The 27976-nt window shown below is 55.8% G+C and overlaps 2 protein-coding genes across 3 annotated transcripts in view; both read left to right on the forward strand.

The window, feature by feature from the left end:
- The first annotated feature begins 1007 nt into the window (after positions 1-1007).
- LOC133770387 (cytochrome P450 1A1) lies at positions 1008-6505 on the forward strand. Its single transcript, XM_062206463.1, has 7 exons — positions 1008-1112; positions 3048-3909; positions 4647-4773; positions 4865-4954; positions 5047-5170; positions 5297-5383; positions 5543-6505. Exons 2-7 carry the CDS (start codon positions 3073-3075, stop codon positions 5832-5834), a joined length of 1557 nt encoding a protein of 518 aa, XP_062062447.1. The 5' UTR covers positions 1008-1112; positions 3048-3072; the 3' UTR covers positions 5835-6505.
- An 11020-nt stretch (positions 6506-17525) lies between these two features.
- The window catches only part of EDC3 (enhancer of mRNA decapping 3), a 48721-nt gene continuing 38270 nt past the window's right edge, over positions 17526-27976 (forward strand). Inside the window, exon 1 of one of the 2 annotated variants that reach the window (XM_062206465.1) lies at positions 17526-17627. The gene's annotated coding sequence lies outside the window, so the exon portion shown is untranslated. Of the gene's footprint in view, positions 17628-18073; positions 18318-27976 lie in introns of those variants that run through there. The other variant, XM_062206464.1, reaches the window with a different exon arrangement.

Below are 27976 nucleotides of genomic sequence, written 5' to 3' on the forward strand. Positions count from 1 at the left end.
CCTGCGACGCTCGGGCGAGGCCTTGGCCCTTTAAGAGCCGCGCCCCTGGCCCCCTCCCCCCACTTCGCGTGACTGCGCCGGGACCCGTGCCCAGCCAGGGACCCGGGCGGCGAGTTGGCTGCGCGGGCCTCCGAGCCCTTCTCACGCAACCCCTGGGCGCCGCGCCCCCGGCCAGGTGGCGCGGGGAGGGGCCGCGCGACCTCTGGCCTCTGCAAGCCGGGCAGGTGCTCCGCGCCCCTCCGCGTTCCCCCCTCGCACCCTGGCCGGTCCCGGGGGCCCCCTCTAGCCCTTGCGCTCTGTCGCCCCCGCAAAGGGCTAGCGACCCCCCTGGCCTCCTTCCCGGAGCCGAGGGGCCACCTCGAGGGCCAGGGTCCGGCGGGAGGTGGCCCCGGGTTGCCACGCGCCTGACCCCGGAGGCGGCGCCCGGAGAGCCCGCGCGACCCTCGGTCCGTGAGCGCGAGCTTCGCCCGGTTGCCCGCGCCCTGGGGGACGGGGCCAGCTCAGCGGCGCCTCCGGCCTTCCGGCGGCCGTGACCTCGGGCACAGGGTCGCTGAGCTTCTCACGCGAGCAGGGACTCAGTAACCCCGGGGGAGCGGTCGCCAGCGGGCAGCCCCGCCCCGCCTGGCCGGTTGGCTGGGCGGCGGATGGGGGAAGGGGGACTGGCACCGCCGTGTCCCGGTCGGTGCAAAAATGATGGTGGGAGATCCGGATCTCCCGACGGAGCTCCTCGGGCCCCCTTTTCCGGGTGAGCTCCGGCCTCTGCCTCAAACCCCCGCGATGCATAAGGGGGTGCCTTGTAACTGGGGGTCCCAGGTATCCACAGCCCCCACCCCTTTATGTGCAGGCACCTAGATGAGGCCTCCCTGTGGAGGTCTTGTCTGCCCCCTCCTCCCACTTCTCCTCCCACTCTGGAGGGCCCCCAGCCCTCCACTCCCCCCCCCCACCGCGGGCAGCCCCTCCCTCCCCCCTCCAGTAAAGGAGGCGTGGCCACATGCAGCCTCCTATAAAGGTGGCAGTGCCCTGGCCCTCACCCTGGAGGTGACCGTGTCTTGGAGTCCCCTCTCGCCCTCCAGGGAGCTCTTCCAGAGGAGCTCAGCACCTTGCATCCGCAGGTGAGTGCTGGGGTGCACCTCCCAGTGAAAGGGACATTTTGGTGCCTACAGGGTTTCCTAGGGAGCAGTGGAGGCCGGGATTGTCCTCAGTGGCCAGTCAGTCCAGCCCCCAGTAGGGATACTGAGGCCAGGGGAAGAACAGGACTTAGCCCAGTTCCTACGACGTGTTCCAGACCTGTGCGTACAGACACCAGCCCTGGTCGGGACTCCACGGGCAGCTCCAGCTCCATGCCCACACACCCCGGGCAAGCTTGGAGCTGCCCCCATGGGGGCCACCTGGGGGCTAGGATGAGGACACAGCTGAGGCTGTGTTGGGGGAGGGGGTCTTCTCTGGGTGGGACGGCAGACCCAGGGAGCCTGCCGGGTTCTTCCAGCTGTACCGTGCCCTATCTAAAGGCAGCCCCAGTGGGCTCCTCTTTCCCAAGTACTGCTTACCAGAGCGCTGTTTTGAGTAGGACACACACACACACACACACCCCTGTGCTCTCCCCAGCCACTTTCCCTGTCCGTGGGCTCCTCTGCAGGCAGGCAGGCAGCTGTGGGGCAGCCAAGTCCATGGGCCTTCGCCTCCTCCCGTTGTACATAGCTGGAGGTCCCTGGACACCCACTGAGCAGGAGGGGCCCCCGTGGCCACCAAGGCCTGGCAGTGGCCCTGCTCACCCAGGGACTTAGAATCTAGTGTACTTGGGGATTCGGCTCCTACAGGAAACCTGCCGGCAGCAGGAGGTGGCTCTGGGGCTTGAGGTGGGAACGTGGAGCCCCTACTGTAAGACGGAGTGGGCGGCCCCTCCAACAGGACACAGCTGGGTGGCTCTTGGTCTGCCTTCTCTCACAGAAAGGTAAAATGACATCGACACCCACCTGAACCCCAGCACCGGGCCTCCTGACCTACCCGCAGCCCGGGGCCCCAGACAGAGCCGGATCCGTGGACAGAGTGGTCCACGATGCACTTGCCCTTCCTAGACCAAGCCTGCAGGCAGTGCTGTCTCCGCTTCTGCTGGGTTCAGGTCCATTCCTGACTCCCTGGGTTCGGGTGGCCTGGTGGGAGTCTTCCATTGACTCTCTGGCCCCTGGGGACCGGCAGAAGGGGCCGGCGGGGACTCTTCATTCATTGAGAGTTGAGCTCAACAAAAATCCTGGCCGGGATTTCTGTGACTGGGAGCTCCACCTAGCTGATCTCCAGCGGCTTATAAACCGCGGGTGGGAGGAACTCATTGAGCTGGGCTGAGAACGGTGTGGCTTTGGCAGTGGCCTTTGCGCTGCCTGCCCAGCGTAGCCCCTGGGATTGGGCAGCAAAGAAGCAGGGTTCTGGGAGAATTATTCCTCCAGGGCTCCTCAGAGGCTCGCAGCCTGCTGGGGGGGCCGAGCCCCGGCTCAGCACTGTCCCCAGGTGGCTCAGGGCCAGTCCGTGCCCCCTCTGCAGGTCAGCCTTCCCTAAGCGTGCAATGAGGCCAGAGGACTGGCTGATGGCGAGGGTCCCGAGCGAGAGAGGTAGGACTCGAGGGGACTCGGTATGCTCCCCTCCGATCCTGTGCTTATTCCAGTGTGCCACGGGCCACTTGGACATTGAGGACGCCATTCTCGGGCAGGAAAGTGTGCAGATGCAATGGCCCCGGCACCGGGTGGGACGCATGGGGAGGTGGGGGGAGACGCTGCGGACGCCTGGGAGCTGCGTGTTGCCACTTCCTGGCTCTGCGACCTTGGGCGAGTCACCTGCCTTCTCTGAGCCTCACCTCGGCCTCCCTGGCAGGCTTGTGGCCAGGACAGAACGAAGAATGACTAGGATGTTCTTGGCTCAGTGGGGCAGCTCAACAAGCGGCTTCTCCCCATAGCTTGCTCCGGTGTGTGCCTAGTGCGGCGCGCTGGGTGGGAAGGCTCCCCCTCACCCCCCACCTGACGGCCGTGTTGCTTTCTTCCTGCCCTGCCCCTCTGCAGCCACCAGGGAGACCCCACGCCCGCCATGGTTTCCGAGTTTGGACTCCCCAGCTTCATCTCAGCCACCGAGCTGCTCCTGGCCTCTGCCGTCTTCTGCCTGGTGTTCTGGGCGGCTGGAGCCTCAAAACCTCGGGTCCCCAAAGGCCTGAAGAGTCTGCCGGGGCCCTGGGGCTGGCCCCTGCTCGGGCACGTGCTGACGCTGGGCAAGAACCCACACGTGGCGCTGGCGCGGCTGAGCCGGCGCTACGGGGACGTGTTCCAGATCCACCTGGGCTCCACGCCCGTGGTGGTGCTCAGCGGCCTGGACACCATCAAGCAGGCCTTGGTGCGGCAGGGCGACGACTTCAAGGGCCGGCCTGACCTCTACAGCTTCTCCATCATCATTAAGGGCCAGAGCATGACCTTCGGCTCAGACTCGGGGCCCCTGTGGGCTGCCCGCCGGCGCCTGGCCCAGAACGCCCTGAAGAGCTTCTCCATCGCCTCCGACCCGGCCTCCTCCAGCTCCTGCTACCTGGAGGAGCACGTGAGCCAGGAGGCCGAGCACCTCATTGGCAAGTTCCGGGAGCTGATGGCGGCAGTGGGGCGCTTCGACCCCTACAGGTACGTGGTGGTGTCGGTGGCCAACGTCATCTGTGCCATGTGCTTCGGCCGGCGCTACGACCATGACGACCAGGAGCTGCTGAGCCTCGTCAACCTGAGCGATGAGTTCGGGAAGGTAGCGGCCTCCGGAAGCCCAGCCGACTTCTTCCCCATCCTGCGCTACCTGCCCAACCCTGCCCTGGACACCTTCAAAGACCTGAACGAGAGGTTCTACAGTTTCACCCAGGAGAGGGTCAAGGAACACTGCAGAAGCTTTGAGAAGGTACGGGGGATGGGCCGCAGGGCCGGAGAGGCGGAGGGCCCCGGGGGGCTTGGCAAGGCCTCAGGGAGGCATCACCTGGGGTTCAGAAGCCAGCTGAGGACCTGGAACCTCTCCACGAGCCAGACCGCAGTGACCGCTCGCCGCAGGCTCCTGCTCCAGCTGTTCTGGGGGCCGGGAAGGAAGAGCTAGAGTTCGTCTCCTGGCCTCCTTTCAGGAAAAGGGTGGGAGGCACATCCCGGTAATAGCGCAGCGCTCAGTGCATCCGTGTTGCTTGAGTCGGGGCTACTGTGTTCTTTTTTTTTTTTTTTTTTTGATAGGCAGAGTGGATAGTGAGAGAGAGACAGAGAGAAAGGTCTTCCTTTTTGCCATTGGTTTACCCTCCAATGGCCGCTGCGGCTGGCGCATCTTGCTGATCCGAAGCCAGGAGCCAGGTGCTTCTCCTGGTCTCCCATGCAGGTGCAGGGCCCAAGCACTTGGGCCATCCTCCACTGCCTTCCCGGGCCATAGCAGAGAGCTGGCCTGGAAGAGGGGCAACCGGGATAGAATCCGGCGCCCCAACCGGGACTAGAACCCGGTGTGCCGGCGCCGCAAGGCGGAGGATTAGCCTGTTAAGCCACGGCGGGGCCGGGGCTACCGTGTTCTAAGGCAGGCCAGAGCCTTCGAGGGGCAGCTGCAGGGGGTGCTCGGGGGAGCGAGGCTCCAGGTGTGGGATAGTGCTCACCTGCGGCCCCCCCCAGGGCCACATCCGGGACATCACAGACAGCCTGATCGAGCACTACCAGGGGGACAGGCTGGACGAGAACGCCAACATCCAAGTGTCGGACGAGAAGATCGTTGCTATCGTCTTGGACCTCTTTGGAGCTGGTAGGAGCTACCCCCGCCCCGCACCCTCGCGGCACCCACGTGCCCTGGCTCGCCAGCTGCGTCACTTTTCCCTCTCTTCTACGCCGCCCAGGGTTTGACACCATCACAACTGCCATCTCCTGGAGCCTCATGTACCTGGTGACCAATCCCGGGGTACAGAGAAAGATCCAGGAAGAGCTGGGTAGGTGGTGGGGACGGCCTTCAGAGGCTCAGGCGGCCTTCCCAGACAAGGTCTGTGCAGCCTCTGATCCACCACCCCCGGGTGCTCTGCAGATGCTGTGGTTGGCAGGGCGCGGCGGCCGCAGTTCTCGGACAGACCCCAGCTGCCCTACCTGGATGCCTTCATCCTGGAGACCTTCCGACACACCTCTTTCCTCCCCTTCACCATCCCCCACAGGTGAGGCCCCAAGGATCCACTCCTGTCTACCAGGCATCGCTGCAGTCCGCGTACGTGGTTAGGGTGGTGGTGGGAGGCAGGGGTTCCCCTGTGGCCAGGAGCCTGACTGAGCCTCCCCCTCTGCAGCACCACAAGAGACACCAGTCTAGGTGGCTTTTACATCCCCAAGGGACACTGTGTCTTCGTGAACCAGTGGCAGATCAACCACGACCCGTGAGTTGGGAGGGACAGAGACAGCTCCGAGCCTCCTGGGTGTGGGCGGCTGTCTCAGCCGGTCTCCTGGGGGGCTCAACCCAAGCGAGGGTCCTGAGCCCCTCCCCACCCCCCACCCCCCGCCGAAACACCACTGCAGCTGCCTCCCTCTGGTTCCAGGGAGCTGTGGGGTGACCCCGAAGCCTTCCGGCCCGAGCGGTTTCTCACCCCCAGCGGTGCGGTGGACAAGGTGCTGACGGAGAGGGTGCTGCTCTTCGGGCTGGGCAAGCGCAGGTGCATCGGGGAGACCATCGGCCGCCTGGAGGTCTTCCTCTTCCTGGCCACGCTGCTGCAGCAGGTGGAATTCAGCGTGTCGCCCGGCGCGACGGTGGACATGACCCCCATCTACGGGCTGACCATGAAGCACGCCCGCTGTGAACACTTCCAAGCAAAGCTGCGCTTCGAGGCCTAGACTCTGTGCCCCGGGCCTGACCGGGCAGCCTGTGCAGGGGGACCTGTGCAGGGGGCTGTACTTCCGCCTGAAGCTCACAGCCACTGGTCGCGCCGATTCTGTGCTGTCTTGGCCGTGGGCAAACCGGAGGAACTCAGCCTGCCCCCTCCTCTGGACTTGTCCCTCTGCGTGTTGGCCGCGGTGGGGGCCCCACAGGAGCTGCTGGAGGGAGGAGGCCATGAGGGCCTCTGAGGAACTCTGGAAGCCCCCACGCCCCACGGGTGGCAGGCCCCGTGTGGGTGCTGACTGGCTGGGGAAACACGAGAGTGGGCCCCATCAGGGCCTGTGCAGCCTCGCTGACAACCCAGAGCAGCCAGGAGTGAAGGGTGAGACAGCCCAGGGTGCTGGCCCCCAGAGGGCTGAGCCGTGTGCCCTGGGGGTCTGGGACACTGGGCCTATGGGACAAACAGGGCCTCCTCCTGGGAGCAGAGAGCGGAGCGGGTGCACGTGTCCGGGTGCCGGCACAGGGGCTGGTGTTCCCAGCGCCTTCTCCACGTCCCGTGTTAAAATGTCTGTCTTTAACATTAACGCCCTGTGATGCGCTTGCCTGCTTGCTTAAGAGCCGTTTATTGAGTGTAATAGAGAGGATTCTAACCAGCCGCGTGGCGGTGTGAATAAACACACTACCCAGATGTCCTGCGTCCTGCAGGTGCACACTTTGTGTCTTGAGTGAAGCTGGCACCTGTCTGGCTGTCCCCTGGGGCCCAGTCTTGAGCTGGGTTTTCCTGGGGTGGGGGGCAGAGGGTGCAGCCGCTGTTCTCAGGCAGTCTGCCTGGGCCGAGGCCTGATGGCTTTGCTGTCTGCCTTGGCCTCTGGCAGGGAGGATCCTCTGACCGGGTCTGGGGGACTCAGGGTTTAACATCCTGCTTTCCAGGGTTGAGGGAGGGACACACAAACACGTCCTCCAGTGAATTGTGGGCAGGTGCGAATGGGAGGGAGGGGTCCAGAGCCAGGGGTGGGAGAAGCCCCTGCAGGCCAGGGATGCCTGAGCCCAGCCTTCCTGAGAGTGGAGGGAGCACCTCCGTCCCCTGGGGCTGCCGCATTAGACAACACGGTGAGCTCGGGGGCAGCTTGGGTGAGAGAAGGTTCACAGCTCGAAGCTGTGATCTGCGGCTCAGGTCCTGCAGCCACGGTGGGACCGGAGGCTGATACCAGACTGTGGCTCAAGTTTCTTTAAGATTTGTTTATTCATTTGAAAGGCAGAGTGACAGAGAAGGAGAGACAGAAAGACAGACAGACAGGCACACACACACACACCCCTTCCATCTGCTAGTTCATTCCATAAATGGCTGCAAAAGCCAGGGCTGGGCCTGGCCAAAGTCAGGAGCCAGGAGCTCCACCCTGGTCTCCCACATGGAGGGCAGGGACCTGAGTCTTTGGGCCACGATCTGCTGCTTCCTGGGAAGCACTTAGCCGGAAGCCGGATCAGAAGCAGAGGTGAGCTGGATCCCTGGCACTCCAATGTGGGTGCCCCAAGGGATGGTGGTTAACCTGCTCCCCACAAGGCCCGTTCTTCAGCCATTCTTGTAGTGGTTTATTTTGTATCCCAAAACACAGAGGAGCCTTGAAACATGTTCAGTGAAAGCAGCCAGGTGACACTGTAGCACCGTGGGCTAGGCTACAGCCGGGGTCACCCACATCCCACATCAGAGCAAGTCCCAGCTGCTCCACTTTCCATACAGCTCCCTGGAATGCACCTGGGAAGGACGTGGATGATGACCCAACTACTTGAGGCCCTGTCACCCACCTGGGAGCCCAGGATGGAGCTTCAGGTTGCTGCTCTTTTTTTTTTTTTTTTTAATTTTTATTTATTTGACAGATAGACAGTGAGAGAGAGAGAGAGACAGAAAAGTCTTCCCTCTGTTGGTTCACCCCACAGATTGGAGCTGTGCCAATCTGAAGCCAGGAGCCAGGTGCTTCCTCCTGGTCTCCCATGCAGGTGCAGGGGCCCAAGCACTTGGGCCATCCTCCACTGCCCTTCTGGGCCACAGCAGAGAGCTGGACAGGAAGAGGAGCAACCGGGACTAGAACCCGGTGCCCATATGGGTTGCCGGCGCCGCAGGCAGAGGATTAACCAAGTGAGCCACGGCGCTGGCCCCCAGGTTCCTGCTCTTTGGCCTGGCCCAGCCCTGGCTGTTGTGGGCATTTCTGGGATGAACCAGCAGATAGAAGATGGACCTCTCTCTCTCTCTCTCTCTCTCTCTCTGACTTTCAAATAAATTAATAAATCTTTTTTTTAAAAAAAGACACAAAAGACCACATATTGTGTGTGTGCATCTCACAGCGTTTGTGGAAGCTGGAGGGAAGCGATAAGTCCGTTCTGGTGCGAGGTTGTTTAGAAAGTAAGCGGGTGCCAGATCTTCCAAAAGTTCGTGGAAAGTGGGCAGCGTGCGCGGGAGGCAAAGCGTTTGCAGCACGACAAGCTTATTTTTGAATTCGATTTTCCACAAACTTATCAAAGTGGCCATGTTTGATTTCATTTATATGCAACGGAACAGGCAAAATCAGGGGCCTGCGTTGTGGCATAGCAGGTGAAGCCACTGCCTGTGTTCCATATGGGCACCGGTTCATGTCCTGGCAGCTCCAGCTCCCAGCTACTGGCCTGGGAAAAGCGGGGGAAGATGACCCAGGTGCTTGGGCTCCTGCACCCACGCGGGAGACCTGAATGAAGCCCCTGGCTCCTGGCTTCAGCCTGGCCCAGCGCTGGTCATTGCGGCCATCTGGGGACTGAACCAGAGAATGGAAGATTGAGCGCGCGCTCTCTCTCTCGCTCTCTCTTTGGATCTGCCTTTCAAATAAGTAAATAAATCTTAACACAAAAGAACTGTATGGGGCTGGCGCTGTGGCATAGTAGGTTATGCCTCTGCCTGCGGCACCGGCATCCCTTACGGGCACTGGTTTGTGTCCTGGCTGTTCCTCTTCTGTCCAGCTCCCTACTAATGCACCTGGGAAAGCAGTGGAAAACGGCTCAAGTGCTTGGGCCCTGCACCCACATGGGAGACCTAGATGGAGTTCCAGGCTCCTGGCTTCAGGCTGGCTTATCCCTGGCTGTTGAGATCGTTTGGGGAGTGAACTAGCAGGTGGAAAATCTGTCTCTCTCCTCCTTCCTCCCTCCAGGAAGCTAAAAAAAAAACAAAACAAACAAACAAAAAAACAAATGACAAACTCCCACAATCTCAGCCTGTTTCTCTTTTTCTCTTCCTCTGCCTCCCTTATCTTTGGCCTTGAGAGAAAAGACAGAGAAGGGCTACTTGGAGTTGAGAAAAAAAATTTGCAAGTTTAAAAATTGGAAGCATGGAAAAAAACTTCACTTAGCAGCTGTGGGTATAGATATGCTAATGGATGGATAACCTACATGTCAGACAGATGACCTCAGAAACACGCTAGGGGCCAGCACCGTGGCCTGGCAGTTGAAGTCTCCACCTGTAGTGCTGGCATCCCATATGGGCATTGGTTTGTGTCCTGGCTGCTCCACTTCAAATCCAGCTCCCTGCTAGTGCACCTGGGAAAGCAGTAGAAGATGGCCCAAGTGCTTGGACCCCTGCACCCACGTGGGAGACCCAGAAGAAGCTCCTGGCTCCTGGCTTTGGTCTGGCCCAGCTCTGGCTGTCGCGGCCGTCTGGGGAGTGAACCAGCAGATGGACAGACTCTCTCTCTTTCTCTGTTTATAACTATGCCTCTCAAATAAATAAACAAATCATCCAAAGAAAGGGAGAGAGAGAGAGAGAGAGAGACTAATACCCGACCACCCCCCTAAAAGGTATAACTACTGATATTTGGGGGCCCAGGTCTCTGATCTGCTGGCTCACTCCTGATTCTGAAGGGGTGTGCTTTCTTTCCTGTAATAAACTTGTGTGGTTTGAGCCTCAACCAATTCATTGTACGAGATTCAAAGCAACCTGGCCATGCCTGCCTTTGCTCCACCCACAGCCATTAGTGTTGCAAGATTAAAAAAAGATTCAGGCCGGCGCCGCGGCTCACTAGGCTAATCCTCCGCCTTGCGGCGCCGGCACACTGGGTTCTAGTCCCGGTCAGGGCACCGATCCTGTCCCGGTTGCCCCTCTTCCAGGCCAGCTCTCTGCTGTGGCCAGGGAGTGCAGTGGAGGATGGCCCAAGTGCTTGGGTCCTGCACCCCATGGGAGACCAGGAGAAGCACCTGGCTCCTGCCATCGGATCAGCGCGGTGCGCTGGGCGCAGCGCGCCTACCACGGCGGCCATTGGAGGGTGAACCAACAGCAAAAGGAAGACCTTTCTCTCTGTCTCTCTCTCTCTCTCACTGTCCACTCTGCCTGTCAAAAAAAAAAAAAAAAGATTCAGCTCAATTTGAATTTCACCTGTTCAGTGCATCTTGTGTATTGCGTAAGGATACATCGCACTAAAAGGTTACTAGAGATCTGGGGACCAGCTTGAGACGGGACTTATTAGACGTAAGCCTCTGTCTCCTGCTCTAAATATACTCCCTTATAGCAATCAAAACAGAGCTTATGGGGCCGACACCGGGTGCAGCAGGTCATCAGCACTGACCTTGCAGCACCAACATCTAATGTTGGAGCACTAGTTCGAGTCCCAGCTACTCCACTTCTGATTTAGCTTCCTGTCAAAGCACCTGAGAAAGGTGGCCTTGAGAGACCCCTGCCTTCCACATGGGAGACCTGGATTGAGTTCCAGGCTCTTGGCTTTGGCCTGGCTCAGCCCCAGCCACGGTGGCCATTTGGGGAGTGAACCAGCAGATGGAAGATCTCTCACTCTCTGTCTCTCCCTCTTTCTCTCTGTCACTTTGCCTTTCAAATACACAAATCTCTGAAAACATAAAAAATTACAAGGGAATGGAAAAAGATCATTTGATAAACAACAGAAATAAACAGGATTAGCAGAGGCAAGGTGTGTCCAGTGGACTCTCCAAAGCATTCAACTGAGCTACAAAGCAGTTTGATATCCTAAGATAACAAAATAGAGCAGAGACGGTGCTGTGGTGCAGGGGCTTAGGCCACTGCCCATGACACCGGCATCCCATATGGGCGCTGGCTCGAGTCCTGGCTGCTCTGCTTCTGATCCACCTCCCTGCCACTGCATCTGGGAGGACAGTAGAAGATGGCCCAAGTGTTTGGGCCGCCCCCGTCACCCATGTGGGAGACCTGGGTGAAGCTCCTGGCGTCAGGGTGCTGGTTGGAGACCTGGCTACTCCGCTTCTGACCCAGTTCCCTGCTGATGCGCACCCTGGGAAAGCAGCAGGTGATGGTCCAAGTGCCTGGGCCCCTGCCACCCATGTGGGAGACCTGGGTGAAGCTCCTGGCTCCTGTTTCTGGCTTGACCCGGACCTGGCTGAGGAAGGCATTCAGGGAGTGAGGCGGCAAATGAAAGATTTATCTATCGCTCTGCCCTTCAAATTGATGAAAATAAACATCACAAGTGCAGGGTGGGAAGTGGGGTTACAAAATAATGCCCTGGATATAAAAAAAATAAATAAATGAACAAATAAACAAACAAACATACATTACAAATTATATCAGATGAAAAGAAGAATAAAATCTGAAGCATCGTATTTCCTGGTTTCAGAATCTACTAGAGGAGCAGCGTTTGACACAGAGGCTGAGATGCCGCTTGGGACACCCCGTTCCACATTGGAGTACCCGGGTCCAAGCCCCACCCCTGCTCTCCATCCAGTTTCCTGCTTCTGTGCGCCCTGGGAAGGTGACAGATGGCGTCTCAAGCAGTGGGAGACCTGGATGGAGTTCCTGGCTCCCGGTTTTGGGCTGGCCCCGCCCCCGCTGTTGTGAGCACCTGGGGAGTGAACCAGCAGATGGAAGATCTCTCTCCCTGTCCCTCTGCCTTTCCAATAAATGAAATAAATCCTTTAAGGAAAATCTATTGACCAGGGCTGTGTCCTCTATCAGAGTACCTGGATTCAACACCCAGTGCCAACTCCTAACTCAAATTCCCTGCCAGTGTAGACACTAGGAGGCAGTGTGATGGCTCCAGTAATCGGGCTCCTGCCTTTGGTCATTCAGCAGGAGCAAGATGATGGGGATGGTGGGGTGGGCACAACAGTGACCTCCCGAACCCCGGCCTGGGGCGACAGCAGGGGTGGGCACAACAGTGACCTCCCGAACCCCTGCCTGGGGCGACAGCAGGGGTGGGCACAACAGTGACCTCCCGAACCCCGGCCTGGGGCGACAGCAGGGGTGGGCACAACAGTGACCTCCCGAACCCCGGCCTGGGGCGACAGCAGGGGTGGGCACAACAGTGACCTCCCGAACCCCGCCTGGGGCGACAGCAGGGGTGGGCACAACAGTGACCTCCCGAACCCCCGCCTGGGGCGACAGCAGGGGTGGGCACAACACCGACCTCCCGAACCCCGGCCTGGGGCGACAGCAGGGGTGGGCACAACACCGACCTCCCGAACCCCCGCCTGGGGCGACAGCAGGGGTGGGCACAACACCGACCTCCCGAACCCCCGCCTGGGGCGACAGCAGGGGTGGGCACAACACCGACCTCCCGAACCCCCGCCTGGGGCGACAGCAGGGGTGGGCACAACACCGACCTCCCGAACCCCCGCCTGGGGCGACAGCAGGGGTGGGCACAACACCGACCTCCCGAACTCCCAGCTGGAGTGACAGTAGTGTTTGCGGCAGAGAGAACCTCGTGATGCGAGATGGGTTCTCCTGTGAGTTGAAGAAGTCCTTCAGCTTGGCTGATGGAACCCTAACCCCAGGGAAACACAAGAGCAAGAGCCGCCGTGCCAGGACTATCAGCCGCGTCCAGGTGCGCTGTATCTCCTTTAATTTCACGGCAAGGTTGTCAGCTGTTGTCTCCAGTTCCTCTCTGGAGTTGCACAGCTCCAGTTTGTTTAAAAAATAAGTAAATAAAAAGACACAGCTAGGAGTCAACCCTGAGCCTGATCCACACATGGTCCCAAACGACTGGAAAGCATTAAAATAAGTGGATGTGGGGTTGGTGTTGTAACACAATGGGATGAGCCGTCGGCATCCCGTATGGGGCTGCAGGTTCAGTCCTGGCTGCTTTGCTTCCGAACCAGCCGCCTGCTGTCATGCCCGTGAAGGCAGTGCGTTCCTGGCTCCGGGTTTTGGCCTGGTCCCGCCATGGCTAGTGCAGCCCTCTGGGGGAGTGAAACAGTGGATGCAAGATCTCTTGCTATCTGTCACTCCTTTTGAGCAAACAAATAAATAACTAAATCTTTAAAAAGAAATATACTTTATAACTATAGACGTGACCTCTTGTTTCCGGTGTGGCAGTAAGGAATCTTCTCTGTGTCCTAACAATGACTAAGAAGCTAAACAAGGGAGGGGCCTGGTGATTCAGTCGCTGGTTGAGGCATTTGCGTCCATGTCAGAGGGCCTGGGTTTGGGTCCTGGCTCCACTCCTGCCTTCAGCTTCCTGGGAGGCAGCTGGTGATGACTCAGGTAGCCGGGTCTCTGCCACCCACACGGGAGACCTGGTCCCTGTCATTTTATGTCGTGGACATTGACAAACTGACTTTAAGATTCATGCGGAGGGGCCAGTGCTTGGCGTAGTAGGTTCAACTTCTGCCTGAGGAAGTTTCTTAAAAAACTAAACATACCAGGGTCCGGCGTCGTGGCATAGTGGGGTAAGCCGCCACCTGCAATGCTGGCATCCCATCTGAATGCCAGTTCGTGTCCCTGCTGCTCCACTACTGAGCCAGCTCCCTGCCGTTGCCTGGGAAAAGCAGCAGAAGATGGCCCAAGTGTTTTGGCTCCTCCACCCATGTGGGAGACCTGGAAGAAGCTCCTGGCTCCTGGCTTCAGCTTGGCCCAGCCCTGGCTGTTCTGGCCATCTGGGGAGTGACCCAGCAGATGGAAGATCTCTCTAACCCTTTAAATAAATAAATCTTAAAAAAACCTGTAGGCTGGCGCCGTGGCTTAACAGGCTAATCCTCCGCCTTGCGGCGCCGGCACACTGGGTTCTAGTCCCAGTTGGGGCGCCAGATTCTATCCCAGTTGCCCCTCTTCCAGGCCAGCTCTCTGCTATGGCCCGGGAAGGCAGTGGAGGATGGCCCAAGTGCTTGGGCCCTGCACCCAGATGGGAGACCAGGAGAAGCACCTGGCTCCTGCCATCGGATCAGCGCGATGTGTCAGCCGCAGCAGCCATTGGAGGGTGAACCAACGGCAAAAAGGAAGACCTTTCTCTCTGTCTTTCTCTCTCTCGCTATCCACTCTGCCTGTCCAAAAAAAAAAAAAAAAAAAAAAAAAAAAAACAAAAACAACCTGTAAAAATATCAAAAGATCCAGCAATGATGCTCCTTAGTGTTCACCAGACGAACTGAAATCCTCTGTCCACCCGGGAGCCCGCACACAGGTGTCTACAGAAGCTGTATTCATAATTGCCAAAACTTGGCTAGCAACCAAGAAGTCCTTCACTGGACAAACTGACGCCTCCAGACAACGGGATGTTATTCAGCATGGAAAGAAATGAGCTGTCAAACCACGAAAAGACAAGAAGGAGCCTACAATGCACATTGCTGAGGAAGGGAAGCCAAGCTGACCCGACTCCACGACATCCTGGAAGAAATGCAACTGTTAAACAGGAAGACAGGAATTAGCTCACGCAGGATCGACGCTGAGGCATAGTGGGTAAAGCCACTGCCTGCAACGCCGCATCCCATACTTCTGAGCTAGTTCCCTGCTAACGGCATGGGAAGGCCAGCAGAATATGACCCAAGTGCTTGGGCACCTGCCACCCACATGGGACACCCGGATGAAGCTCCTGGCTTCAGCGTAGCCCACTGCTGGCCATTGTAGCCATATGAAGAGTGAGCCAGTGGATGGAAGACTTCCTTATCTCTCTCTCTCTCCCTCTTTCTGTAATTCTTTCACAGTAAATAAATAAATTTTTTTTTTAAATGAGCTTATGTGTGGAAAAGGGGCCTAAGGAAAGCAAAGCTCCTGTGGATAGGAATGTAGCAGCCCGGTATTTTACACAACAAAGTCTTGTCCATATATCAGCCTTCTGCCCAGAGAATGTCTGCCTGGTGCCAAGTGGGGTGCCCAGTCTGATAACACTGGGACACAAAACCTTGGGAGGAATTTCACCTGTTTCACATCCAGGAAGCCCTTCATTGAGGAAAAGAGGGTAGGGGGAAGGAGAAATGGTGGGAAGGCTGGGGCCCCACACCCTACAGGTATAGGGTTCCTAGTAGGAACGTGGACCAGGCACTCTGGAGAGGTGCCCGTCTGTTCTGACAGATCACTACCTCATTGAACCTAGCTGCCTCCTTACTGCTACTCTGTCTCACTCGGAATTCTTTTCTCATGGGACTCCAAGAACCTCCATTCCAGCTGTCGCTGCTAACGAAACTATGGAGGATCGGTGGTTTCCAGGAGTTCCCGGGACGGAGAGGGAACAGTGGAGCTTGGAGGACTTTGAAAAGGGCAGTGGCTTTTCTGTGTGACACAAGATGGATGTCATTAGACGTTCGTCAAAACCCCTAGAATGTACACAGTTGAGAGTGCGCTAATGTAAACAGACTCACGGGGACAGCGTGTCAGTGGGTCCGTCATCAGACTGTGGCACAGGGTGCCCACGCGGGAGAGAGGCTGTGGGTGTCTGCGTGTGCAGCAGACCCGTGGGCACTGTATCTCCTTTCTGCCTTCTGTATCTACTACTTCCTGCTCACTATCGCCCCAAACCTCCAGCTAACAAAAGAAGAGCCAGGGCCCTTCCAGCCTGGTGAATCTGGTGATGCGTGTGTGTGTGTGTGTGTGTGTATAATCCTCTAGGGAGTGGAAACATCATGAGTTTCCTGTTTCAGAATGGCCCTTCCCAACTGGTTGGAAGAGTTTGGACCCCCAAACCTGGCTCACTCGCCAGACGTGTGGAAGAGCCCACCTCTGACGAGGGGGTGGTGGAGGACGGTAGGTATTTATGGACAAAGTTCAGAGTGAGATCCCGGTTGCCTTTGTTTAAGGGGTTGGGGTGAAGGATTTTATGGACTGGAGTTGGGGCTGCGAGGTGCATGTTCAGCTCATGTCCAAGTCCCTGGTTGGCCAGGGATGTCCTGCCCTTCAGGAAATGTTTACAAAGGCCAGGCAGCTTCAGCTGGTGGTGCTGGTGGGGTTTCCATGCAGGTGGTAGGTTCTAACCAGACCTGGAATTCCCCTGGACAAACAGCCTCCAACAATGCTGGTCAAGGTTCTTATTTATTAGAGAAGGAAATTAGAATCTTTAGGGCCAGCTGTACCACCCCCTCAATTCAGTGGATCCCTTTTTATTTTTTGACAGGCAGAGTTAGACAGTGAGAGAGACAGAGAGAAAGGTCTTCCTTCCATTGGTTCACCCTCCAATGGCCGCCATGGCCGGCGCTGCACCGATCCGAAGCCAGGAGCCAGGTGCTTCTCCTGGTCTCCCATGGGGTGCAGGGCCCAAGCACTTGGGCCATCCTCCACTGCCCTCCTGGGCCACAGCAGAGAGCTGGCCTGGAAGAGGGGCAACTGGGACAGAATCCAGTGCCCCTACCGGGACTAGAACCCGGGGTGCCGGCGCCGCAGGCGGAGGATTAGCTAAGTGACCCAGGCGGCCGGGCGGCCCCAGTGGGTTCCTTTTGTTACGCGTTGATCCTAGAGGACAGGCGCCGACACCTTGGGCTAACAGAGACAGCAGAGAGGCTGACGTCTTATCAGGGACATCGGTGCAGGGGTTCGGTCTCACTCCTCATCTGACTTTGGGAGGCCAGGTTTGAAACTGCTGCCCTAGTCCATGCTGTCCACCCAAGCAGTGATTCCCAGACCACGTCAGGCTTCAGGTAGGGCCTCGCAAACTTTAAAGCCTCAAATTCCTCAGCGCGCTCACTCTTGGACTACCAAGACTGTAAAACGCCCGAGGGAGCAGCGTGGCGCCTGTCCGTGTCCCCGGAGCAGCCCAGCGCAGGCTGGCGGATTCGCTTTTTTTAAAAGATTTATTTGAAAGTCAGAGTTACACAAAGGAGAGGCAGAGAGAGAGAGAGAGTCTTCCATCCGCTGGGTCACTCCCCAGATGGCTGCCACTGCCTGCGCTGCGCCGATCTGAAGCCAGGAGCCAGGAGCTTCTTCCGGGTCTCCCACATGGGTGCAGGGCCCAAGGACCTGGGCCATCTTCTACTGCTCTCCCAGGCCACAGCAGAGAGCTGGATCGGAAGTGGAGCAGCCGGGACCCGAACCAGCGCCCATATGGGATGTCGGCGCGGGAGGCAACGGCGGCGGCTTCCCCCGCCACGCCACAGCCCCGGCCCCCAGACTGGCGGATTGTAACCCCACAAAGGCGCCGCAGCGGACCCACCGCGGCGGGACTACACCGTTTCCTGCCAGGCGAGGGCAGTTGGCCGCTCAGCGTGTCCCTGGGCTACGACCTAGCAAGGAGCCAACAGGACCCGAGCAAAGTGCTCATGGCGCTGGGCCCCCGTGGGCCGGGCCGTGGAGTCGGGGTTCAGGCCCACGCACGATTCCACGCGTACGTGGGCGGGAGGGGCGGAAGACGGCTGCCCACGCGAGTTTTCGGAGAGCCGCGCCCTCCCAATCTCTCAAATTTCCCGGGCGCCACGCCCCCTCGGCTCCCGGCGCGCCCGCTCCGAGCCGTCGCGCCGGAAGTGACCTCACGACGGCGGCGTGGCGACGCGGGGGCGCTTCCGGCGGCGGCGGCGGCCGTGGGGGTGGGTGTGGAGAAGCCCCCTCGGCGGGTCCTGGCCGAGCTGAGTTGCCGGCTCGGCGTGCTGCGCGGAGGAGGCCGAGCCCGGACGGCGCGGAGGTGGGAGCGAGGGCGGCGGCTGCCGTGCGGGTGCTCGTGGGCAGGGGCTTCCGGGGCCGCGCGCCTGGCGTGCTCCCGGGCCGTGCGGCCCCCAGGCCCTGGAGACCTCGCTGGCGCTGGGGGCGGGCTGGGCTCGGGGGGTGGCGGGGGCAGCGCGCGCGAGCTCGTGGCCGGCGGCCCGTGGAGACCTCGCGGGTGGAAGGGTGTGGGGGTGTGGGAGGCGTGGCGCCGGGCGGCCTGGCCTGCGGGCCCTCCCCGGGTTCCGCGGCGCCGAGCCCGCTGGTTGCCAAAGCCGGGTGCTCATCCCGCCGGCACAGCGGTGCCTTTCGCCTGGGAACGTCGTGGTTTTGTTTGTTTTTTAATTGAGAGACACAGGATTCTCGGTGGCTGGATGAAGTGGACATGTCCAGGGTTACCCTTGCTGGGGGGTGCGGGTGGGGACGAGGAACTAGAAGTGTCCGGCACTGTGGCCGCAGGCGTTGTACATCTTCACTCCGGACATTTTCCGTTTCATTAAAAAAAAAAAAAAAAAAGTTGGTTACAACTCGCCGGGCGGACTCCGGGCACCAGTGCGCCAGGACCTGTGGTTTCAAAAGCGTTGCGCTAAAATGCCCGCGGTTTCTTGTGTTCCTGAGGTTCTGTGACGGAGCGGGTGTCGCAACCCTGGGGACGACGTGTCGGTTTCTCGAGGTTTGTTGAGCGCTTTCTGATAACCCGGTGGGCAGCCGGGGGCGATTGGCCGGACCGTGGCGGACTTGGGCGCACCTCTGCCTGCAGAGGCCTGCTGGGTGGGCAGCGCGCGGCTGGGACGCGAGGTGTGAACTTGAACTCTGCCTGGAAGCCTTGCTTCCCCGCCTCTGCGAAGTGGAGAGGGGAAGGGTCGTTTGGTGGAGGACGGACTGCCCAGCGCTGCGTGAGGCAGGGCCTCTGCCGACGCGAGTGTTCACGCGGGCCCCACGGCGTCCGCGGCACCATCAGTGATGGCGTGGCCTCTGTGCGGGGAGGCGCAATTTCTGATTCAGCCTCTGTGTTTCATGTGCTTCTGTCTACATTTTCTGATGCTTCTTGAGTGAGTTCGGGTCGTTTTTATCATTCTGGGAATTTGCCCGTTCCCTGTTTTTCCTTTTTGTTTTTGAACTTGTATCCATTCCGGTTTTCATACAGAATTTTATCCTGAAGCACAGGTCATCAAACTTCTAGTTTTTTATTTTTATGTTTTAAAAGGTTTATTAATCTGAAAGGCAGAGTGACGGAGAGAGGGAGAGACAGAAAGATTTCCGTGAGCTGGCTCGCTTCGCAGAAGGCTGCAGCAGCCAGGTGGGCCAGGTGGGCCAGGTGGAAGCCAGGAGCCTGGAACTCGGTCGGCGTCTGCCATGTGGGTGGCAGGGCCAGGGACTGGGCCGCCTGCTGTTTCCCAGCTGCATCAGTAGGGAGCTGGATCAGAAGCGGAGCAACTGGGACGGGAGGCGGTGCTCTCTGACAGGGGGTGCCGCTGTGCCGCGGCATGAGCCCCCATGGAGGTTTCTCTGTGAAGAGCCGGAGGTAGGCATTGTGGGCTGGTGCTTTCTGTCTATGGCTAAGCTCTGCTTGTAGTGCAGAAACCTCCATAGATGATAGGCAGGCAATTGAGTGTGGTTGTATTCCAGAAAAACTTTATTGGTAGCGGGCCAGATTAACTGATTCTTAGCCATTCATAAAATAACAAATTGTAGAGTCAAAAGCTTTTTGGTACCTAATTATCACATAGTCAGGTTTATGAAAGAGCAGTGTGGGGGCTGCGCCATGGCGCAGTAGGTTAATCTTCCGCCTGCGGCATCGGCATCCTGTATGGGCACAGTTCTAGTCCCAGCTGCTCCTCTTCCTATCCAGCTCTCTGCTGTGGCCTGGGAGAGCAGCAGAAGATGGCCCAAGTCCTTGGGCCCCTGCACCCGCCTGGGAGACCCGGAGGAAGCTCCTGGCTCCTGGCTTTGGATTGGCACAGCTCCGGCCATTGTGGCCATGTGCGGAGTGAACCAATGGAAGGAAGACCTTTCTCCCTGTCTCTTCCTCTCACTGTCTGTAACTCTACTTCTCAAATCATTAAATAAAATCTTAAAAAAACAAAAACAAAAAACGATGTGGAAGTTGATGCCTTGGTTTAACTACTTCTCTGTTCCGGTCTGAAGACTGGGACTTCATTTCCGAGGTGTTCTAGAGGGGATTCATGCATTTTTGTTGCTGTGTTTGATCTTTTAAAATATTTTTATTTATTTGCAAGGTAGTTACAGACTGAGAGGTAGAGACAGACAGAAGGTCTTCCATCTGCTGGTTCACTCCTCAGATGGCAGCAACGGCCGGAGTTGGGCCGATCCAAAGCCAGGAGCCTCTTCTAGGTTTTCCACGCGGGTGCAGGGGCCCAAGCACTTGGTCCGTCTTCCACTGCTTTCCCAGGCCTTAGCAGAGAGCTGGATAGGAAGAGGAGCAGCCGGGACTAGAACTGACACCCATGTGGAATGCCGGCGTTGCAGGCAGAGGATTAACCCACTGCGCTGCAGGGCTGGTGCCGCTGTGTGTGTGTGTTTACAGGCTTGGTCCCAAGTGTGAGCAGTAGTAGTCTTGTTGATAAAAGGAGCTATGTGAATGGAAAGGTGGTGTGTGATATGCGATGTGAGCTTCCTCCTGTAGTCTTTTTTTTAGCAATTAAAAAAATTTTTTTTTAATTTTTATTTATTTTTTAAGATTTATTTTATTTTTATTTAATTTTATTTGAAAGTTACAGAGAGAGTTAGAGACAGAGAGGTCTTCCATCCGCTGGTTCACTCCCCAGATGGCCGCAACGGCTGGAGTTGGGCCAATCCGAAGCCGGGGGCAGGAGCTTATTCCAGGTCTCCCACGCGAGTGCAGGGGCCCAAGGACTTGGGCCATCTTCTACTACTTTCCCAGGCCATAGCAGAGAGCAGGATTGGAAGAGGAGCAGCCGGGACTTGAACCAGCTCCCATATGGGATGCCGACACTTCAGGCCAGGGCTTTAACCTGCTGCGTCACAGTGCCGGCCCCCCTCCTGTAGTCTTAGAGATGAATTCCTGTCCTGTGGTTGAGGTCATTGAGACTCAGATCATTCGCCAGGTCACACTGCTTGAGGATGTCCAAAAGTGAACCAGTGCTGGGATGTTGGACCTCACAACTCTGTTTTTTTTCTTCATGTTGCCTATGGAACATGGAAGGTGTGGATTTAGTACTAGAATTGTGCTAGATGGTTTCTTTTCTTTTCTTTTTCTGTTTTTCAAAGATTTATTTATTTATATGAAAGACAGAGAGGAGAGGCAGAGAGAGGGAGAGAGAGAGGTCTTCCATCCGCTGGTTCACTCCCCGATTGGCCACAACGGCTGGAGCTGGGGCTGATCCAAAGCCAGGAGCTTCTTCTGGGTCTCCCACGTGGGTGCAGGGGCCCAAGCACTTGGGCCATCTTCTACTGCTTTCCCAGGCCATAGCAGAGAGCTGGGTTGGAAGTGGAGCAGCTGGGACTCAAACCGGTGCCCATGTGGGATGCCAGCACTGCAGGCAGCGGCTTTACCCGCTATGCCACAGCGCTGACCCCATTTTTTTTTTTTTTTAATTTATTTATTTGAAAGGCGTAGTGACGGAGAGGGAGAGACAAATCTTCCATTGACTGGTTCACTCCAAAATGGCTGGCCCCAGTGACGAGGGCTGAGCCTGTTTCCATGTGGGTGGCAGTACTTGGGCCACCTTCTGTTGCTCTCACAGGTGCACTAGCAGGGAGCGGGGAAGCAGACAGCTGGGACTTGAACCGGCACTTTGATGTGGGATGCCTGAGATGCTGGTGTCACAAGCTGTGGCTTAACCTGCTGTGCCACGGTGTTGGTCCCCTAGATGTTTTCTTTTAAGATTTCTGACATCGTCAAGATTTGGATGCTACAGATACCTGTGCACCTGTCCTCATGTGTGGAAAGCTCCTTAGATTTCCAGAAATCCGTGACTACTCCCTCCCTCACAGATTTTTTTTTAAAGATTTATTTGAAAGAGCGCGAGAGAGTGCTTCCATCTACTGGTTCCCTGCCCAGATGGCCACAATGGCCAGCGGCGCGCCAGGCTGAAGCCAGGACATTAATCTGGGTCTCTGATGTAATTCTGATTGTCCTTAGCAGTTGCCCCTTGGGTCTCAGGGCTATGAGTTCTGTTGATGTGGTCGATGAGATGGAGGTAGCCAGGTCTGTAACTAGTAGTTGACTTGTATTTCACCGGTGGTTTTTTCAAGGGCCTCCGTTCCGTAATGGATGGGGGTCTTTTAGGGTCACCTGACTTGTTGTCTGAACTGAAGGCTTCTTACCAGAGAAGCGAGACAGTGAAGTCCTACACTTAGTTTGCCATTTCGCAGTCCGGAAACCCTGATAGTTGAGAATTTAATCAAAATATTTCTACACTTAAAAGTAACCTGGAAAATGTTAATGTTCTGATGTCTGTGGTTCCCTTCGTAGCTACACAGATTGCTAGGATAAAGTTGAGTAGCAAGTGAGCAAAGTAAGTGGTGGAGAGCTGGCTGCAGCAGCACGGCATTTTTCTGAGAGGTATTGTTGATTGTTAACATTGTGGGTTACTCGTGAAATAACCAGTTCTTTCTAGAGGTGGGATTGGTGGAAGGATTCACTGTCGAAGATAAGCTTTTCGTGGGAAATGTAGACTTCTCTTGCTGTACATCAGACCCTGTCACTGCACTTCGACACAAGGTAGCAGAGAAATGGATTGAAGGCTATCCCAGTGGTGTGAGAGCAAAGTGACAGATGTGTTAGTGGCCTTGCCTAGAGGTGCTTAAGAAATGGAAACAGCAGAAACAACGAAGGGCAAATCAACTTTGAGAGCAAGCTACTGTCCGAAGAATAGTTCATGAAGTTTCAGTACTTGGGAAGTGAGGAAATACTTCGTTGGTAGAAAAGCACTGTGGGTGATAGCCAGAGCACAGGAGGTAGCCTCTGCTCCTCACCAGCATGAGTGTGTTGGAGTGGTGGTACGGGAGCTGGCGGGTGTGGAGGAGCAGGAACCTGCATGCCGTGGCTTGCCTGCGTGCAGATTGTGAAACGGTCCAGCGACTTTAAAAGCGAGCAGTTTCACGTGAAGCCAAGCGGTGTCTCCTCTGTGACTTTCTGTGTGAAAGGCCTGGCAGAAGTGGGTGCATTTGTGCAATGCAGGTGCTTGTGAGAATGCTAATGGCTCTTCGCTGGAGATAACCCACTCTGTCGAGAGGAGAGTGGATAGGCACATGGAAGCTTACTTACACAGTAGGATGGCACGCCCTGGAGGACAGGTGACCTTACGATGCCTGCAGCAGGGATAGCTCTCACAGACGGACTGTTGAACACAAGAAGTCAGGGGGCTTGTGGTGCAGCGGGTTAAAGTCCCGGCCTGCAGCACCGGCATCCCATAGGGGCACCCGTTCGAGTCCCAGCTGTTCCACTTCCCATCCAGCTTCCTGCTAATGGCCTGGGAAAGCAGCAGAGGGTGGTCTAAGTCCTTGGGTCCTTGCACCCATGTTGGAGACCTGGAAGAAGCTTCTGGTTCCTGGCTTCGGGTCAGCTCAGCTCTGGCTGTTGTGGTCATTGGGGCATTGGGGTGTGAACCAACAGAATGGAAGACACCCCCCCCCCCCCATCTCTCTCTCTCTCTTGCTTTACCTCTATAACTCTTGTCTTTCAAATAAATAAAATAAATCTTTTTTTTAAAAAGGCACTTTAAATGGTAACTTTTCTGATTCTATTTGTGTGATGTTCAAAAATAGGCCAGACTAACCTTTCATGATAGGTGCCAGAACAATGGCTATTTTTAGTAGGACACAGTGGAATTTTAGGGGTGCTGGACCTGCTCTCTGTCTTTCTCTGGGTGATGGTTACTCGTGTGAGTTAACGTGTGAGGATTTGTGGAGCTGTGCAGCTGACGTACACAGGCTTGCTCTGTATGCTCGACCTTGGTGTGAAGTGGGGATGAGAGTCCTTTGTGGCTCCTGGAGCCCCCTCAGCTGAGACTTTTGATTGCCGAGGTTGTGATTGCCGAAGCCCCTCCTCAGGGTCTGCCTCTGACTGGAAGCCTAGTGGTGGCAGTGGGCTTGTAGGTTCCTGTTTTCTGTTAATAAAAGACTTCTTTATAAAATAAACCTCCTTGAAGAGTTTCTTTTTCACCTACTTGAAAGGAAGAGCGAGAGCTTGATCTTCCACCCACTGATCCACTCCCCAGACGCCTGCAGCAGCCGGCCCTGGGTGAGGCTGGAGCCTGGGAACCCTGGAGCTCCCACCTGGGACCCCGCAGAGGTGGCAGAGACCCCAGTGCTGGAGCCAGCAGAGCCGGCGTCTGCTGGCTCCTGGGATGCGTTACTAGGGAGCTGGATTGGGAGCGGAGCAGCCGGGGTTCAGACTGGTGCTCTGATACAGGGTGCAAGCTTAACAAACAGCCACAGTGCTAGCCCCACCGAGTCACGCATTCCTGATCACACTTTATAGAGGGAAGTTTCTGATAAAAGGAAAGGCAGTTAAACATTCAGTGGTTACTTTGAAAATTTTTATTTATTTGAGAGAGAGAGAGCTCCCATCCTCTGGTTCACCTCCTGGTTGCCTGCAGCTGGGAACCAAGTTCAGGTCTCCCATGTGGGTAATTGGGCAGGGACCCAATGGCTGAGCCATCACCACTGACTCCCAGGGTCTGCATTGGTAAGAAGTTGGAATTTGGAGCAAAGCCAGGCACTGAACCCATGAATTCCCACATGGTGTGCGGATGTCCCAACACAGTGTCTTAACCACTACGCCAAACGCCTGTCTCATGTAGTTACTCTAAAAACATTTTTTTCTATTATTATAGAACTAAATTGGAAAATATATACTTGTCAACTAGCATTCACATTTTCAAAGTGTTAAAATTTCTACGCAGTTTTTATTAGCCTAATATAAACTTGACTGCATAACATCAGTGTTACTGGTCCTGGAGGCAAATTTGGTGGTTTTTTTTCCTCAGCTCAGTATAGAAATAAAAAACCGGGAAACAGTTTGCGAAGAAGCAGAAACTATTTTTTTGTTCATTCAGTGCCTTAATGATACACGTCAGAGGTGGTGGTTTTGCCTATAGGCTAAGCTGCCATCTGGGACACTCACATCCCGTGTTAGAGTACCAGGTTCAGTGCCTGGCTCTGCTTCCGGTTCCAGCTCCCTGCTCAGGTGCACCTGGGAGCCCGCAGGTGAGGGCTCAAGTGTTTGTGTGTCTGCCACCCACAGGGCAGAATGGGAGTTGGTTCCCAGCTCCTGGCCTGGCCCAGCCCTGGCTGTTGTGGGCATTGTACCAGCAGATGGGTGCTCTGCCTGTCTCCTTCCCTCCCTCTCTTGTCTCTAATCTCTGAAATAAAATGAAAACAAAATGGAGAAGTCTAAGCCCTTTTTCTTTGTATGACTGGTGAATTTCTGGTGTTTTAAAATTCTTGTTACTGCAGGTTTTCATTCTACAGCTATCTAAGTATCAGAGTAGTTATGACGGAGTGTTAATGAAGGAAACTTGTGCTCCTGTGACGTGAATAGACAAAGGCTGAGCAGGAAAGGGAAATGAGTCTGAAGTGTGTGTGCTGTGTGCTTCGGCATCATTGTGAAAGCCGTGTTGTGGTGGAGACTTACTTGCTGTCTTTTTTTTTTTTTTTTTTTTAAGATTTTATTTATTTATTTGAGAGGCAGAGTTAGGGAGGGTGAGAGGGAGAGACAAAGAGAAAGGTCTCCCATCCACTGGTTCACTCCCCAAATGGTCGCAACTGCCAGGGCTGAGCTGATCTGAAGCCAGGAGCCAGGAGCTTCCTCCGGGTCTCCCACGTGGGTGCAGGGGCCCAAGCACTTGGGCCATCTTCTGCTGCTTTCCCAGGCCACAGCAGAGAGCTGGATCGGAAGAGGAGCAGCCGGGACTTGAACTGGCGCCCATATGGGAGGGCTTAGCCTACTATGCCACAGCACTGGCCCCAGCTTGCTCTCTTACATTTTTACATGTCTGTGGATAATTGTTGCCCTGGGCGGTGGGCGTGTGGGGGTTCCTTGTGTGTGGGGGGGTTCCTTGTGTGTGTACGTTTGAAGTCTTCAAAGCCTGCTGAGGCACTGCTGCTCTTATTTCCTGTTTCTCTGCCCGGCTCGTGGTACTGGCGCGGGAGATCACTAGAGAAGGGCTTGGCGCTGACTCATCCCTAGGGCTGGGCTTGCTCGTGCTTTGGCTTCTTACGGGACAGACTCTTTACTATATGAACGTTCTTTTTATCGAACCTTCGTGTGCTTTTTTTTTTTTTTGCTCTCTTTGCTTCTTTTAAACTTCACATTTTATGTAGGCATATGTCTGAAATTTATGTTTGAAAACAGCTTGAGGACCGGCTCCGTGGCTCACTTGGTTAATCCTCCGCCTGTGGCGCCAGCATCCCACATGGGCACCGGGTTCTAGTCCCGGTTGCTCCTCTTCCAGGCCAGCTCTCTGCTGTGGCCAGGGAGTGCAGTGGAGGATGGCCCAAGTGCTTGGGCCCTGCACCCCATGGGAGACCAGGAGAAGCACCTGGCTCCTGCCATCGGATCGGCGCAGCACCGACTGTGGTAGCCATTTGGGGGGTGAACCAACGGAAGGAAGACTTTTCTCTCTGTGTCTCTCACTGTCTACAACTCTACCTGTCAAATAAATTTTAAAAAAATATTAAAAACAGCTTGAAAAGTATTTTATTTCTTTTTTGCATGAGTCACTGAAACCATCAGTGTTTCCTTTGTGCTCAGCGTGTATGTTAGGTTTATTTCAAGTTCTGTTTCCTGACTTCCGTGATTCCAGAGGTGTTAGTTTCAATTCTTGTGTAGGATTTCACACGGAGGATGTTTTAAGAGTGCTGTGTTTTTAGAACCATTTTCAAGAAGAGCCAAGGCGTTTAGGTATCAATAGATGCTGCAGACTTTGAGTGGCTAACTTCTGTCACATTTGCTGTGTCTGGTTTCACCCATTGATTAAATCCCTGAATTGAGTTCCTCTTACATTCTGGGTACTCTTACTGGGCTGAACAAGACAGGTAAGGTCCTTTGCCCTCTTCTGGTAGGGTGCCGCACACTCTATGAACAAACAAGGTGAAGAGAGGTGTTGGGTGGTGCTGAGCAGCCAGGGAAGGTGTCTTTGAGGTGTAAGGAGGTGTCCAGTCCCCGAGCGGAGGAGAGGAGAGCATTCTGGAGAAACCTGGTTTGTAGTTCTCGAAGAGCAAGCTCCAGTGGGTTTGAGAGCAAGGCAGGGGCCGTCATGCCTGGGGAATAGTTAGGGTGGGGGGAGTGTCATGATTTCTGTAACGTGAAATGGGATAGGTCAGACATCTTTGTTTTCCATTTTCTTAGTTCGACTATTTGGCAGACTTTGCCTTTCTGTATATTTTAGAATCAGCTTTCCAGTTTTTCCAAAAAGGTCAACTGGTATTTTGGTTTAGAGTTTGTATTTGATTCCTCCATCAGTCTGGGAGAACTGACAGTACCTCCCTAAATCCTTTCACCCGTGAGAGGAATGCATCTCTCCGCTGCTGTAGAACTCCTCGGATTTCTCAGAGTCCTTGCTCGCTTTCCTTGTAGAGTCCCAGCAGCTTCCTAAGGGTTATCCCTAAGCAGTTTGTGTTTTTAAAATACTATTGTGTTACTTTAAAATCTCACTTGCAGTTGTTGTCTGTTGCTGTTATCTGGAGTCCAGCTGGTTTTTCTGCATCGGGCTTGTGTGCGGCCTTGCGAGCTCATCCGTGTAGTGAGATTTGTCTCTCAGCATCCTTGAGTAGTCACTGATCCTGTCATTGCAGATGTGCACCGTTTCCCTTCTCCTTTCCAGTGCTGAGGCTTTTTGTGTCATGTTTTACTGCTCTGGTTGGGACCTGCAGTGATGTTAAACGGAAGCACACGTGGTCAGAGTGCAGAGGCTTGCTTGGAGGGAACGCGTTCAGTTTTCACCATAAAGTATGATGTTAGCTGTCATTGCTTTGTACACACTAGCCTCCGTGCCCTCCACTATCATAGATGGGTGTTGTATTTTATACTGCCTGCATCTGGTGACCACATATGATTTCCTCATGTATTTTGTTAATGTAATGATGGAAGACATTGATTATTTATTCATTTTTGAAGATTTATTTATTTATTTGAGAGGTGGAGTTACAGAGAGGCAGAGACAGAGAGAGGCCTTCTATCTACTGTTTCACTCCCCAGGTGGCCACAATGGCCGGAGCTGTGCTGATCTGAAGCCAAGAGCTTCCTCCAGGTCTTCCACATGGGTGCAGGGGCCCAAGCACTTGGGCCATCTTCTACTGCTTTCCCAGGCCACAGCAGAGAGCTGGATCAGAAGTGGAGCA

The sequence above is a fragment of the Lepus europaeus genome, chromosome 11 (genome assembly GCF_033115175.1).
Source record: "Lepus europaeus isolate LE1 chromosome 11, mLepTim1.pri, whole genome shotgun sequence".
NCBI lineage: Eukaryota > Metazoa > Chordata > Mammalia > Lagomorpha > Leporidae > Lepus > Lepus europaeus.